This window comes from Eubalaena glacialis, chromosome 1 (genome assembly GCF_028564815.1).
Source record: "Eubalaena glacialis isolate mEubGla1 chromosome 1, mEubGla1.1.hap2.+ XY, whole genome shotgun sequence".
NCBI lineage: Eukaryota > Metazoa > Chordata > Mammalia > Artiodactyla > Balaenidae > Eubalaena > Eubalaena glacialis.
Window position 1 is genome coordinate 39,909,188 of NC_083716.1, and position 15,776 is coordinate 39,924,963.

Sequence of the window (15,776 nt, forward strand, 5' to 3'; positions counted from 1 at the left end):
ATTTTGTGAGTCAATTGATGTCACCTTGGTGGCTTGAAATGAGCCACAGTGGGAGTGTTACCAGTATGGAAATCCAAACATATTACAAATCAGTGCTTTTGATTTTCCCCTGGGAATCGGCTCATCGCTGACCTCTGGACCCACTTTTCCAATTCTGATTTAAGTGGTCTAGGCCTCAGGATTTTGAAAAGCACCTCAATTAATTCAGCCAAAATTGAGAACACGGTTCTAGCCCATTGGCTTTTGCCTTCCCAGACTGGGACCACGGTAAGTCATTCACAGGCCTGAAGATGTGGAAAAGGTTAAAGTGGATAGAAGTGAGAGGAGGTGCAGGGAGCAGCGATTTCCATAAACATCCCTGTGAAAGGCAGTGTTGGAAAGTGATTTGTGAAATTGAGCTTTGAAGTCAGACAAGTTCAAATATCAGATTAATGATCCTGGCTAGGAAACAACCTTTCTAAGCATCAGTTTCCTCATCTGTAAAATGGGGATAATAAAAGTACCTGCTTCTCAGGGTTGTTGTGAAGACAAAAGAAGGTGATGCATTAACGCATATATGAGGAATCTAGGAAAATGCTACAGATGAACCTATATGCAAAGCAGAAATAGAGACATAGACATAGGGCACAAATGTATGGACACAAAGCGGGGAAAGGGGTGGGGGATGAACTGGGAGATTGGGATTGACATATATACACTACTATGTGTAAAATATATAACTAATGAGAACCTACTGTACAGCACAGGGAACTCTATTCAGTGCCCTGTGGTGATCTAAATGGAAAGGAAATCCAAAAACGAGGGGATATATGTATACATATAGCTAATTCACTTTGCTGTACAGCAGAAACTAACACAACATTGTAAAGCAACTATACGGCAATAAAAATTTTAAAAAACCCACCTACTTAAAACTTAAAAAAAAAAGGGACTTAATTTATCACTTTTAAATAATAATTCAATAACGTACATTCCTCTTGAGTATTTTTGATCTATTTTTTGAGATGTATAGTTTCCTCAGAATATGCATTCTTTGTGTCCAATGTGAATAGTGTCACTCACTCAAATTAGGTATGATTTTTTTTAGAACTTTGTCATTTAGAAGAAAGCAAAGTACATTGTAGATGCTTAATAAATGTTTCCATACTGAGTGGTTCCCCTGGTGTTCCTATTTACTTCCCATGCAGGTCAGTGGCTAGTGTCATTCGTTGATAGATTTAGCAGTGGATCACAAAATTTGGCTACACAACAGAATTATCTGGAAAACTTAAAATATCAGTGCTCCAATGCCGCCCCCCAGAGAAGCAGATTCAATTGATTAGAGGTTGATTTGGGCACTGGTATTGTTTAAAAACCTCCTCAGATGATTCAAATTTGTAGCCCACCATGGACCACCCTTGATTTAGATGATCAGATCGCAACCTTGTGGTCTCAGGGGCATTTGCATCCTGGGAACTTGTTATAAATGCAAATGATCAGACCCCATACCACACCTACTGAATCAGGAACTCGGGTTGGGGCCCCCAGCAATCTGTGCCTTAACAAGCCCTCCAGGTGATTCTGATGGAGGCTAAAATTACAAACCACTGTTGGAACTTTTTTTCAGAGTATCCTTAGAATGCTTTGATAATGCCTGAACTGGATGCATCAACTTTGTTCTACCTACACCTCAGGAAAGATGCAATGTCAAGAGGGAGCTTCCACTGTTTGAGGAGGTAGGTGGTGGGAGGCAATATACCACTTTAGACCACAATTTTCTCTCTGTCTTCAAGTCTGGATCAACTAAGAAGGAAAAGCTTCTTGTGGTCCTTGCTTATCACGTTTCTTAAAGCTCTCCTTGTTCTTTCAAACTGGGGTCTCCAGAGGATTGCCCATTACTGAAATCCTGTGTTGTTGTTTAATCTATGGTGAGGTCATAAGTAGATGTCGAAATGGGTGATAGATTTCACTCTCAGGCTTCAGTAGAAAGGAAGCAGTTTGCTCTGGCTGGCTTATTCACCGCCTCTTGTTATTCTGCTGATGAGGCAGTCTGACTAAACTCCAGCGGACTGAAACTCAACCAGCTGAGGCCGACTTAAAGGGCAACAAGCAAAGGGGGGGAGGGGGCTGCCTCCAATCATGATGAGGATGAGAAAATGCCTGGGGAGAGTGAGGCAGCCTATATATTGCTGTGTCCTGGCCAGAGAATCCATGGGGAAAGCTCAGGATCTTGGGTGGAAGCCTAACACAGTGCTTGAGAGTTCTTGCCGCCTAGCTGCTCAGCCTTGCCCGGCCCAGTCAGTTCAACTCAGGTAAAGACAGAAGCTCTTTCTGTGGGTCAATGTGCTGTTTTCTTTGAAGAAGGGAAGCTGACAGGAAGTTTTAATTCCCTAGGAACACTGATTGTCTGGCTGCTGAAAACTCTCCCATTTTGGACCCTCTTTCACGGCCATCCTCCCCCGTCCCCCAAATGATTGTACACATCTGTTTTCACAGGTAATGAAGGAGGAAAATGATTAATGTGGGATGGAATAGTGGAAGCTGGTTTCTCAATGAAGTGGTGGCTAAGCTGGGGCTTTGAATGCCATGAGTCGGTAGAGACGGGGAGGGGCAGGTCATTCTAGTAGGGGATACAGCACTCGAAATAAAGGATACAAAAAACGAGCATGGTGTTGTCTAGGACACTGAGTTTGTCCTGATAGAAAGGAGGGTGTTTATTGTGAAAAAGAAGGTCCAAGTTATGTTTGAAAAGAACTGGGGCCCCGAGTGAAAGGCCTTGAATGACAAGCTCAGAGGTTTATGCTTTATCTCATATGTAACAGCAAGTTGGTCAATATTTTTGAACTAATGAGTGAGTGACATCATTCAGCCTCTTAACAAGGAGAGATTGAATGCCTACTATTTGGAAGAACTTGTAGAAAGGATGATATGTTATTTTAGGAACACTACTCTGGTGGTAATGTTTAGGATGGAGTAGGCGGGGGAGGTGGGGGCCTGGGGGCATCAAAGAGAAAGCAGAGCTGGGAGAATACTTAGGAGACCTTGAAAAAAAAGAATCCAAGTTTGGGAATATATGTGTTTAGCCTACAGTGATGGCCTGAGAACAAGATGGATATGAGGCACTTTTCGAAAGCAGAATTGTTGATGTTGAAGAGGACAGCAAAATATTAAGTTCAGGTCACTGAGAGGCTAGGTAAGCAGCGTGAAGAGTTTTAGTGATTCTATGCACCTGTGAGTCAGGCGACTTGACCACTGGGTAGTGAAGAAGTGGTGAATGGAAGCTTCCCCATTAAAAATATCCACCTCAGATCAAAACATTTTTACTGTTAAAATTTTAAATATTGATTTCATCTTTCCTAGTCTTTGCAAAATTTCTCTTTCCTATGTTTTATAACAATACTATTACACATGTATAAAATATATTAATAATATTATATTGAATATAAAAAATGTCCACCTCTCAATAGATTTAGCAATTTTGGGGGATATCTCATATTTTTTCACTTTAAGCTGCCTTCATGAAAATATTGTTAAAACATATTCCCCAAGCTCAGAAGCCATCTTTCAATTTTGAAAATTTCTGGAGGGCTAATCCTATTGGTTTTATTCTTAAAAATAAAAATAAATGTAGGTGTTTTTGTTGCTGTTTTGCTTTGTTTTAGATTCTGGTGACTTCCACAGTGCTTAAGAGAATCCTTGATTCCAATGCGTTCAATATGCCATTCTTGAAATACTTATCATTTTAATATTAATTCATTTTAATACCTTTGTGTAAGTTTGGCAAATATTTTATAACAAGCACAGGACTTTCAACAATTTTTCCTAAGTTGATCTTAGTGGGGCAGTGTCTTGGTGGAGTCTTCTAAACCCAGGAATTTATGGTTGTTGACCAAATAGGACCTACCTCGTGGTTGTAGCATCTAACTAAGGTGTCTTTCTATGGAAAGCTATTATTTCTATTCCCTAAAATTAGAAATTATTAGACACTAGGGAGTCATAATAAAAGTATGTCATTTTAATTGTCATTGGGATAATGTATCACTTGCATATTTATTATTTCTACATTATAATGGGTAACATATACCCTATTTCTAATAAGCCTGATAACAAAAACTATATACAAAGATAACTGTTGACTGATAAATTTACTTTTAAGGAGATTCTTCAGTTTAAAGATTCAGTATAGGGTTGCTATAACTTCAAGTTCTGGATTTCTCCTGTGCAATGTACATTGGATTTAATGCACAAAGTGAATAGTTTTCAGAACCCAGTCTGTGAAAACTTCAGGGAACTGAATCAACTGTGAGATAAATAAGAAAGACCAAGAGTTTAAAAAATGTAACATAACCAGAGATAAAGAGCAAAAAAAAACGAACAACAGGCTTTTGTTTCCTTTGCTAAGGAGCACAGCAGCCTGAGGCAGGCAGGACGGAGTGGAGAAGTCTCCTCTTTGAGGAGGGGTCCTAACCTGGCAGAAGCTTCCTCCGGGCCATGGCAGCTGCCCGATGATTCTCATACTCCACGAAGGCAAAGCCCCGGTTTTTGGTTTTATCTGCAGCACTTGGGTAGACAATGACATCCACAACTCCTTCGGTGACCTTTTTCATCTCTGATAAGATTTCTTCTCTCTTTTTGGTTTTTGGGATTCCCCCAACAAATAATCGACAGTTGTCCACGCTGGCACAAACCCCTAACAGACGCCCATTTCTGCAAAAACAGCAGGCATTTTGATTGGTGAGAGTCTTTGCTCGATTAAGGTTTAAGACGGAAAATGAAAAGATATATTGAAATTGAAAATATCAGGCCCGGGACCTGATATGGCCTGTGGATATGGAACGTTTGGTCATCTTAGTGTTTAAAGTGGTTTTGGAAAGTTGTAGCTGCTTTTGAGAAACGGGAAGTTCTGTCAACCTTGGCTCTGCATTTTTAAAGAAAAAAAAAATATTTGAAACTGAGTTGCGTCTGCTGTCTTTAGAGTATATGTAGATTCACTAGTTATTGTGAATCCTCGACACTCCCTAATACAGCATCAATCCTGAGGTCTTTACACCTGGCTCAATGTACTCTCGTATCCTGTCCTGGAGGTATCTGAGGTTGCAACCCCTGGTGCTCCCTTTTTTTCCAACCAAATAGAGAAGCTATTCTGACATGATCACTATTAAAGATAGTCCCTTATACAGAACAGAGTTTCACATATTATTTGGCCGACACAAGGAACCCGTGAGATGGGCAGAATAGGTATTGTTTCCATTTTACAGTTGAAGAGCTTGAGACTCCAAGATCTTAAGTGACTTGCTTAAGATTTTGTAGATTTTGAGAGTTAAAATTGGCCTCTGGATTCAGTTTAATCCCTGTTTCTTCCACTGTGCAGTGTTGCTTATCAGCCAGTTGGTGGATACCTTCATTGGCAAGGTGTAGGTTGGTTCAACTTTTCTGGGGGACATGTGGGAAAATGTATCAAAAGTCTTAAGTGTGCGTAACCTTTGGCCAAATAATGCCCCTCTAGGGGAGTGTCCTTAGAAATAAAGACGAGCGTCAGCATTTTTGTGTAAGGTTATTCACCGCTACTATTTAAAATAGCTCCCAAATTGGAGATGAGCAAAATAGTCCATCATGCAGGACTGGTTTAATGTATCTCAGCTGAGATGACTGACTCTGGGGCTGGACATTTCCTCATTGTATACTGTGGTATGTTTGTCATCCCTCATTCTTGACCACTAAATGCCAAAAGCCACCTGTTAGGTCATCCAAGAATGCCTCTTCATCTTTCTCCATGTCCCTTAGGGGGACAATATTGCTCCTGGCTGGGATGCACTGGTATAGAAAAGATGAGCGTTCATAACATAGAATGCTCTGTGGTCAATAAACATAGTGACATAGGAGAGTATTTGATGGTTGAAAATACCAGTTCACACTATGCTGCTGGGTTAAAAAAAAAAAAAAAAAAAAAAAAGACCGTAAAATGAGTATATGAGAAAGCCATTTTGATTAAAACTATAGAAAATCTAGAAAGACTCTAAAAATTCAACATAGTGATTCTCTTTAGGCAATAGGGTAATGAAGGAACGGTTTGAACTTTTATTACTGTTTTTTGGCTGTTTCTGTGTGTTGTGTATTAGGCCATGTGACTTTTGTAATAACTCAAAGTTATTAAAAATGGGTAAAGTTCCCTTAACGGAAGCCACTCATTCCTCCTGAATAAAGAGTGCTCAGCCAGGTGAGTGGGAGATTGCTCTGATTTCTTGGAAGTAGTGGCTCTCAGCTGTGTGGCAGGTGTCCTCACCCAGGCTGAGCCCTGTCCTAGTTGTCCTCTATGCTTTGTTGAAGAACCAGGGACCACATATCAGATATGTAACAGGTCCATCTCCATTTGTTGAACATTGTCCTAACAATGTGTTTTTTCTGGGGGGAGGGAAGGGTCGATAAAGTGATCTTTCAGGGTTTTTTCTTTTTTTTCTTTTTTAACTTAAACCTTTTGTTCCAAGATATTATTTATTTAGAAATTATATTTTTGATCATTCAGGGGCCGGTCAGTTACCAGTAGGGGGAGCCTGGAGTCTCCATATCCTGTTTTTAAATCTGTGTGATTTGTCAGGCATCTTTCCCAGAATTGCTTGGAGACGAAAAACTCTCTCTCCAAAGCTGAGGGCACGACTTTAACGTCGCCAGAAGCCAGGCATTTAGAGGATGCTCAGCAGATATTTGATGACGAGGAGGATGGTATGACACCTGTGGGTCTTTTCCAGATAAGAACCTTATCTATCCCCTGAGAGACAGTGGCTAAAAACAAACCAAAGGTTTGTAACAAGAAGAGGTAACAAACCAAACTCTTCTCTACAAGAAAGGTTCTCTCTCTGACAACATCCAAGGCAGAATGGAAGTAGGTGAGGTTGGCCTTGGGGTGTCTATTCTGCTATTTCACATTCCATTTATCCTACTCATTAAAATTCAAAGTCACTCTGTGCCTTCACCTTGCTTCTGGCATCCAACCTGAACTTTAACTGGAATTTTGGCCACCAACTTTCTCTTTCCAAATGCTTTGTCATATTTTTCCTCTTCCTTTTCTGCACCCTCCTGCCATCATCATAACCATCAGCAAACATTTATAGAGCATCTGATATGTGTCAGGCACTGAGCTTTACATGCATTATCTCCTTTATTTTTCATAATCCCCCCCATGAGGTAGGTATATTTTTGTCTCTATTTTATAGATGAAGACATTGAAATTCACAGAAGATACTGTTATTTTTTAATGGATTGTGTTCATTGTTCATACCCCGTCTATTTTCAAAAAGTATTGACAGGCTCCAGTGTGTAACAATATATTAAGTAGATACAGCAAACTTTGTTGATTCCCTACCAGAGCCAATTCTACATCCATCTCAACTTAAAAGCTATTTTGAGAATAACCTTTGCTATTAAGATGTTTAGTTTCTATGAAAGACCAAGGAATGAGAATCTTCTAATTCCTGAAAACATCACTAATATATCTTAATATAGCTTTTTATAGCCCTTTCTAAAATAATTTAGTATATATTATTTCATATGATGGATGCTCGGAATAACTCTGTGTGATCAGGTGATAATATAAAATGGATGCTGAAAGAGGTCAAAGGATTTGTCCAAAGGAACCTGGGCTAGACCTCTGATCTCCTGATTCTCATACCAAAAAATTTTCCATATATCAGAGCTCTTTTGGATCCATGGTGGCATGTGTGGAAGGGGAGCCTCCTTTATGTTTTTTCCAAGAATCTGTTCCAGAATCCAATCCTGGTACTGAATGACTAGGCTACTAGTAGTTGCCAAGTCCAATCAATCTTTTCATGGCTAAGGGGTTTAAGAAAAATGACCCAGTAGTTGACTGACTACAGAATTACAAGGATAATGCAGGACTTATTTTGAGCCTATAGGAAGTGAGAGAAAACTAATGACAGGAAATCTACTCTCTCTGTATTCATTAAATTTAAGATTCCCTCAGTTTTAAAGTGCATCTCTGTTACAGGAAGAAAATATAGGTGAAAGACTGCATCTCAGAATTAATGAATGTGCTAATATGTAAGAGTTCTATCACTTATTGACCTATTACTATGTTCCAAACACTAAGCTAAACATATTGAAATCTTGATAACAACCCCATAATAAACCTATGAAATAAGTATTATTATTCCCGCTTTATAGATGAGGAAATTGAGGCTCAGAGAGGTCAAGTCACTTTTTGGCACTCAGCTGAGGCCCATCTGACCCCAAGCTATTGCTTTTTCATCTAACACACTAATCTTTCTTCCACGTGGCCCTGGGCTTCCTTAAGAAAGGATTTATGGCAGTTCCCTCTGGTTTAGATTTTAGAACGTAGATAATTTCATGTATTGTCAATTTATAAAAACCAGTTATTGATTGTATAGGGTCAGTTATGTCCTGGAACCCTCTGCTAATCCCATGGTTTCAAATATTGCCTATGTTTGGCTGACCCCCAAATTTACGTTCCAATCGTGACCATTCTCCTGACTCCAATATCATACAATCACCTCCTCAGCAACTCCCCTGGGACGTCTAATGCGCGTCTCAAATGTAAATTGTCCCAAACTGAGCTCTTCATGTTTTCCTGTTATTCTCCCAGCCTTTTCCATCTCTATGACACTATCACATCCACACATACTTGGACCAAAATCCTAATTTTCTTCCCTGAATTATAAATCCACTCACACTCTAAATCCAATATTTAGCCAGTCTTGTCTATTCAACCTCCAAAATATATCACACATCTGACTTTTTACCGCTTTTACCACTAACCCCTTATGCAAGCACCACCGTCTCCCATCTAGTTCTAGACACAGCAGCGGCCTTTGAACTGCCTTCCCTCTTTCAGTCCTTACCCTGCTACAGTCCATTCTTCACTTAGTAGTCAGAGGAATGTTGTAAAAAAGCATGAATCTAATTAAAACCTCCTGTGATTTCCCCTTTTTATTAGAATAAAATCCAAATTCTTAATGATGAAATATAAGACTCTCCAACCGTATTGCCTTCAACCCTCCTCTCTTTACTCTGTTCCGAATGTTGGCTTTCTTTCTGTTCCTTTAACACATCATGCTTATTCTCATTTTGAGACCTTTGCACTTGCTGTTCTTTCTTTCTCTGAAATGATTTTCCTCCAGGTCTGACTGTCATGGCGGATTCTTTTCGTTCAAGTCTCAGATCAAATTTTACTTTCCGCAAGAGTATTTTCTTAAATACATCAAGTTAAAGTAGCAACCTCCTCACACAACTTTACCCCATTTCCTGGTTTTTATTTTTTCCAACTCTTTTAAATAATCTTATACATCCGATTGCTCACTATAAGTGTAGGAAAGTGTACCTTGATACTTCTGTTTTCAACAGTGTCCAGCACACATTTATGAAACGGATAAATGAATGAATTTTGCTTCTTTGAACATTTCACAGAACTTAGTCTGGCACCTTATATAGTGTTGGTTAAATAAACATTTCATTAAATTGATTTCCAAGAAAAAGAACTAACCTTTTATTTCTGATTTTGGCTATATTTTGCATGTGCTATATCAGATAAACTTGATGGAAGAACAGATAAAGGTACATTGTCTGATTCACTTTTAATCTAGAAGAGATGGATCTTACCTAATTTCATAATTATTAAGTTGCTTGATTGCATTCTTGGCTTCTTGTTTATTTGAGAATGTTACAAATGCATATCCTCTATTGTTGCCATTAAAATCCATCATCATTCTCATTTCATAAATTTTACCAATCTACAAGTAATAAGAGAGAATTCATATTTATACATTTGTACTTCCAAATGAAAACACACACACACATGCATACACAACGTTTTCTGAAGTCTCTGCCGTGTTTGGCATTTGCATCCCATGTGTAATAGTTTGCATATTTTCATGCTGGGTTCAGATCTGTTATCTGACTCATGGGCAAAGTCAGGATAAATAAAGAAAACATGTACAAGTGGCATTTCAGCCGGAGTTGCCAGAATGTGTATTTTTGGCAGAGCAAGTGACCTTTCATCACACAATTATCTGGGGATTTATACGACATCTTAGGGACCAGAAAACACATTTGTCATCAGAAGTACAATTTCTTGATAGATTTGTCCTTGCCCTTTACATTGGCCTCTGAGGCCTCCATAATTTTTATCTTTCCTTGGTCATACTCTACCAGTGATGTTTAAAACCAAAACCAAGAACACTCATTTGGAGCCTTGTGAAACTGACTTCTTAGCTATCTTTTCCACCTACTATGATATAAATGTGAACACAGAAGGTGTGTTTTAGAGGATGGTCCTGGGAGCCCTGTTTTCTCCATCTGTAGGCTGAAGCTAAATGCTAGTCTTAACACAACTGATCCAGGGCCAGCACCTCCATGGTAACAGTGAACTCACTCTATGCCTCTCGCTGTAACTCCTCTGCTTTGCTTATATACTATTCCCTCGTGCTACCCCAACTGTTCTCTATAATCCAGACACAGTAATTCATTATTGCTGGCTGCTGTAAGACGGGTGGGCCACACAGATGTGAGGGACACACGTGGGGAGAAGAGGCATCATTAAGCTACTTCTATTATGTCAGTGGTGTCTGACCCACAGGTCAGCCCCACGCCACCCCACGGTACTCAGTGATGGACACCTATTTTTTTCTGGGCTCATTAGGAAAGAGTTCAAGCATGTTTCATCTCTGCATTTCGAGTGTTTCTTGGTGCTCATTTTCATGTTCAGTATATAAGATTCTTACAGGATTAAGTCCTTGTAATTTATGCACGTGCCAAGTGACGTTGTTTGTATAAAATTAAGAGTAGTTCTGAAACTGAGCTGAATTACACACACACACACACACACACACACACAGCTGATTTTGGCATTTAGGAAAAGAAATAGCTGAACCCTCATTAAATTTTCTAGGAATTTTAAACACCACTTGGTAAATTATCGAAAATGTTAATTTTGTATTTTTGCTTTAACTTTGGGTTTAGTAGCAAAATATCATTTGGAATTAAAACTGAGGAAATTTATTCCTTAATTATATAGTGACTTTGAAAAACCATGTTATTAATCTTGTTGATTGCATTCAAATTTGTAGAAGGAAATTTCATTCTGGATCAATATGTATGGGGACACGGTTGAGCCATGACGTACACATTTTTTAATGTGAAAATCTTACACTTTATAAAACCATATTAAGATTTCAAAATTGAAGCAATATCTTATTTTAGACAGGTTGTTGTAGTGTTATTCTAGATTGATAGACCTGTTGAGTTTGCAGTAAGATGGCTATGCTAGTGGAGATGTGGGATTGAAATATAGATTAAAAAGTCATCAGCAATGGTAGTTTCAGCTGTCAGTAACAGGACAGAGCTGAGTCAAGGCAGTGATAATTAGGGGCCAATCACTAACAGCTGGGAAGGTTTTAACTTTTTCCATGATTGAGGAATGGTAATTGGAAGAGAAACCATCACTGACCAAGAAGAATGAGAGTGAAAGCAAGGTGAAGAGAGTAGTATTTTTTCCTTGAAAGATTAAAAGAAAACATCTTTAGACTCACTTTTTCACATAATGGTATAAGTTCATCTTCAAAAAGGTCTCGGGGAAGTTTTCCAATAAAAATTTCACAGCCCCTTTCTGGGGGTGCAGCATCCCAACCAGGCGGGGGACCACCATATTTTCTTTGTCCATTTTCCTGCAAATCCCATGTGGATTGTAGGAGGGAGAGAAGGAAACAATAGAATCTTTAGTTTGAGTTCCTCAACTATTTTCAAAATCATTTCTCAATAAGGAAGATACTTGTTGACAAGTAATAGTAGTGGACTGGTCAGAGAATAAAAATGGATGTCTGTTTTGTATGAATTTTTTAAAAAATATTTATTTATTTGGCTGCACTGGGGCTTAGTTGTGGCATGTGGGATCTTTAGTTGCAGTATGCGAACTCTTAGTTGTGGCATGCATGTGAGGTCTAGTTCTCTGACCAGGGATTGAACCCAGGCCCCCTGCATTGGGAGTGCGGAGTCTCATCCCCTGGACCACCAAGGAAGTCCCTCTTTTGTGTGAATTTCAACACCATGCTCTTGCTTCAGCGACTTGCTCCAGATAAGCACTGTGAAAACTTATAAAGTGCTGGACAAATATAAAGGGTTGTTATTTTTTTGGATTGTTATTATTTTGCCATTCAAACTCACCAATGCCTGATCATCAAAGGATCTGATTATAATTTGAATCTGGGGTTCTGATTTAATATTGAAGTCTATGAGGTTCTGGACCTGAACTACTTGGCTCCATGACCCACTAGCTGTGGGGCGTTGGGCAAATTGCTTGACTTCCCCAAACCTCAGTGTTTTTCATATATTAAGTGGAGATACTATCAGCTTTTTATTAAAGGAGATAATGTATCAAATTTGCATGGCACAGGTCTTGGCATGTGATATATATTCAATAGTTATTAATTCTCTTCTTGCCTCCCTGGATTGAGGCTGTTTCATGCACTGAGCAAGGCAATGTGGGCCCCTAAATAGAAACATCATGAAGGTTAACATTTGAAAGAGTGGACTGGCTAATTTTGGGGGTAACCAGTGAGGGACTTAAATCTGTCTTCAAAGCTGACAAGATGGTGAAAGTTGTTTACTAATGTTGCATCTCTTTGCGGAGAGCAATGCTGTTCTCAGTCCAAATACTGTAGCATTAGCTTCTATTTTTTTTTTTTTCCTTTGTTCTAAAAAAATCCTTGGTAAATTCAATGTCCTTTTGGGGGAGGAGCAGCACCGATGCTTGTCTGCCCTGCTGTCTTTATTTTTCTGAAGGTTAATGACCTAAAAATAACTTCAGGGGCCCCAAAGTGAAAGATAGGCCTAATCCACCACTATTGAGCTGAAATAATTCATTTGCTGGAGAAGAATAAATTTACTTTCCACTTAGGCATAGCCAAAGCTCTTTGTCATACTTTAAGTGATTTTTGGAGAAAGGAAAACATAAAAGACCAAATATCAGTATTCATTGCTAACTTCTACAATTTCTACTTTAAAAAAACTTTTATACCATAAAATGATACATGATGTTGGATAAAACCTAGTCATGTATAAAGTAAAAAGAAAAATTCCCCAACGCATCACCCTACCCATCTGTAGAAATAGTTACTGTTAAGTTTGTCTGCCTTTCCAAATATTTTTCTATGTATATTTTCAAAAGACATGTTAGTTATTTAAAGACATTGTTTTTTGTGATAGTTGTTTGTCAAAAAAATCAAAGTAAAGCAGCTTCTAGTTTCACTGTTAAATCTCTATATATACTAACTTGAGACTTTCTCAATTATTTTATAAGTGGCAGTACAAAGGCTTTTTGGATCACAGTATTTAAGTATTTAAATGATGTCTGTGATTGCAATCATTTAAAAAAATTCCTGCTAATTTAATCATGTTGCCTTAAATTAAAAAGATGTCATATGGGTGTTCTACCTTGCCTTGATTACTTTTTGCTTCAAGCAAGTAGGTGCTTTTCATTTTACTAAACATTGATATATTTGCCTCAAGAGTTCTTGTATTTTTTTCTTCCCCTATATTCTTGCAGGATTATCCAGTAGAAAAACTGTCACTGAAAAATCTGAGAAATAAAATGTTTTATACTTACAGGGAAAAACAAAACAAAACGTAAGAATTCAATGAGCATATCTCAACCAAGAATTTCCTAAAAAAATGAATTTGATATTTTCAGAGACATATTTAAAGTTTTCTTACTTAACAAATACCTATATAACACTTAGTATATGACACCACTGTTCTAATTCTCAATATCATGGGTTAAAGGCTATTACTATCCGGACCTTACAGAAGACAGTTAAGCCCACAGAGATTAAGTAATTTGCCAAGATCATGTGGTTGGGGAGTGGAAAAGTCAGGATTTGAAGCCAGGCAGTCTGGTTTCAAAGGCCATCAGCTTAATTCCTACTACATTTTGCTTTGTTATGTGGTAGCCTAATCACTTATAACAGATTCACACATTTAAGTACTTTGTTTATGAAAATATTATCATGCCACTGAATTGAAAACTCTCCGCTGCATTTAAAATCCTTTCCAATTTCCAGTCGTTTTACTACACAAATTTTGGGGAAGAACATATCTCATACTTATTGCTTACAGAAAGGTGTATTTCTATTGCCATACTACAATCCACTTCCTTGGGTCGACTGTCACCATTTGGTTGATGCTGTTCCCTCTGAGGCCATTTTCGTATTTCTTAAATGTCTGGAGATATACTATTCAGTGGATTATTGGAATAAATTTAGTATAAACTTGGCAGTATTTTTACTATTCATGCTGAGGAAACCAAACTTTCATCGCATCATAGTGAAATGGTTATTCCAGAATTTCTCGTTTGACAAGCTTTGTGTGATAGCTTGAAAATAAATAGGCAACCAGCAGATTGAACTTTAGAATTTTCCCCTCAACTTTCTTGCTATAATTGTTAAAAAATGTCATCAAACTATTTTGTGCATGTCATGTATATAGGAGAATTCATCTGCTTATAAGCCAAAATGATTGGGTAGGAGAGATGATTAATTCTGTTGTTTCTGTAAACAATTGAAATAAATTCACCAAGAGTATTTTGGGGGATCACCAAGAGTCTGACTGGTGAAGTTCAAGCACTGGGGGAGATTTGCCCTATGAGCCACCCACTGGGCTGGGAATGAACCAGTGGTGGAGGTCCAGGCCACTTTAAGACAGGCGCTGGGCATTAGTCATGGGGTTGAAATAGCTGTCCGTTACTCGGAAAGGACAGTTGGGAGCTGGATTGCTGGTATTTTAGGCAGTATTTTTATAGTTGAGGAGTTTAAAATAGATAAAGCCTAGTTATAGCTGCTCTTTCCTCTCCCGGCTGATGTCCTTCTTGTGAGATGAATTCCTCCAGCAGCACAAATGTATTAGTCATTCAGAGAGAGAAAATATAGGTTTTTGTTTGCCATGAATGTTTGTTCATTGAACTCTGGGATCTTTTATTTTTCCAATCAAAGACTTGGAAACCATTTATTCTCTCAAGTCACACATAAATAGGTGAAGACCTTCAACTGTGTAAATTTAAAAATTAAAGACCTCATTCTAACTATAAATCCAGTGGCTTTAATTTAAATACTGGATACTGAGCCTACCCAGTAAGTATTTGGAAGTCCCTTCTGTCGCAGATATTTTAAGCCTTTCATGAAGGAACCATAGAGTCTTTAAGAAATTTTATATACCATCTTCTTGACCTTGGATAAAACCACCCAACCTTTAGTAAATGATTCTAAGCAATAAATCTTAGCATGAAGGACAAGTGGACTGAGTTAATTTGGGCCACCTGGCATCTGATCTTTTAATACATCTGGGAAATCTGGGCAAAACTGCCCTTTTCCTATAGGAGTTAAAAATAGCAGATACTTGCTTTTCTAGTGTCCCTTGCAACTAGGACAGTAATGGTTATGATAAAGTTAAATTGAGTTCTGGTGCAGAAATTTTCAACGTGCTAACATTAGTGTTGAATCCTCCTTGGATACATTTTCTTATCATTCCAGGTTTGTGGTGTGGTTTTGGGTTTCATTCCTAAAAGCTTACTCTTTAAAAAATTTTTAAATTTTAATTTAATTTATTATTATTTATTAAAGTATAGTTGATTTACAATGTTGCGTTAGTTTCAGGCGTACAGCAAAGTGATTCAGTTATACATATACATATCTATTTTTTTTCCTAAAAGCTTACTCTTGAATCTAGTTCTCTAAATTCAAAATTTCTGTAAACCAGCATCCTTTTAATAAACTCCTTTT

General features: G+C 38.1%; 1 protein-coding gene across 1 annotated transcript in view; it reads right to left on the reverse strand.

The window, feature by feature from the left end:
- A1CF (APOBEC1 complementation factor) overlaps positions 1-15,776 on the reverse strand; it is a 78,685-nt gene that overhangs the window by 22,287 nt on the left and 40,622 nt on the right. Inside the window, exons 3-5 of the mRNA XM_061195620.1 lie at positions 11,538-11,672; positions 9,610-9,740; positions 4,448-4,686 (exon numbers count right to left, since the gene is read on the reverse strand). Coding sequence (XP_061051603.1) covers positions 4,448-4,686; positions 9,610-9,740; positions 11,538-11,672 — 505 coding nt within the window. The remainder of the gene's footprint in view (positions 1-4,447; positions 4,687-9,609; positions 9,741-11,537; positions 11,673-15,776) is intronic.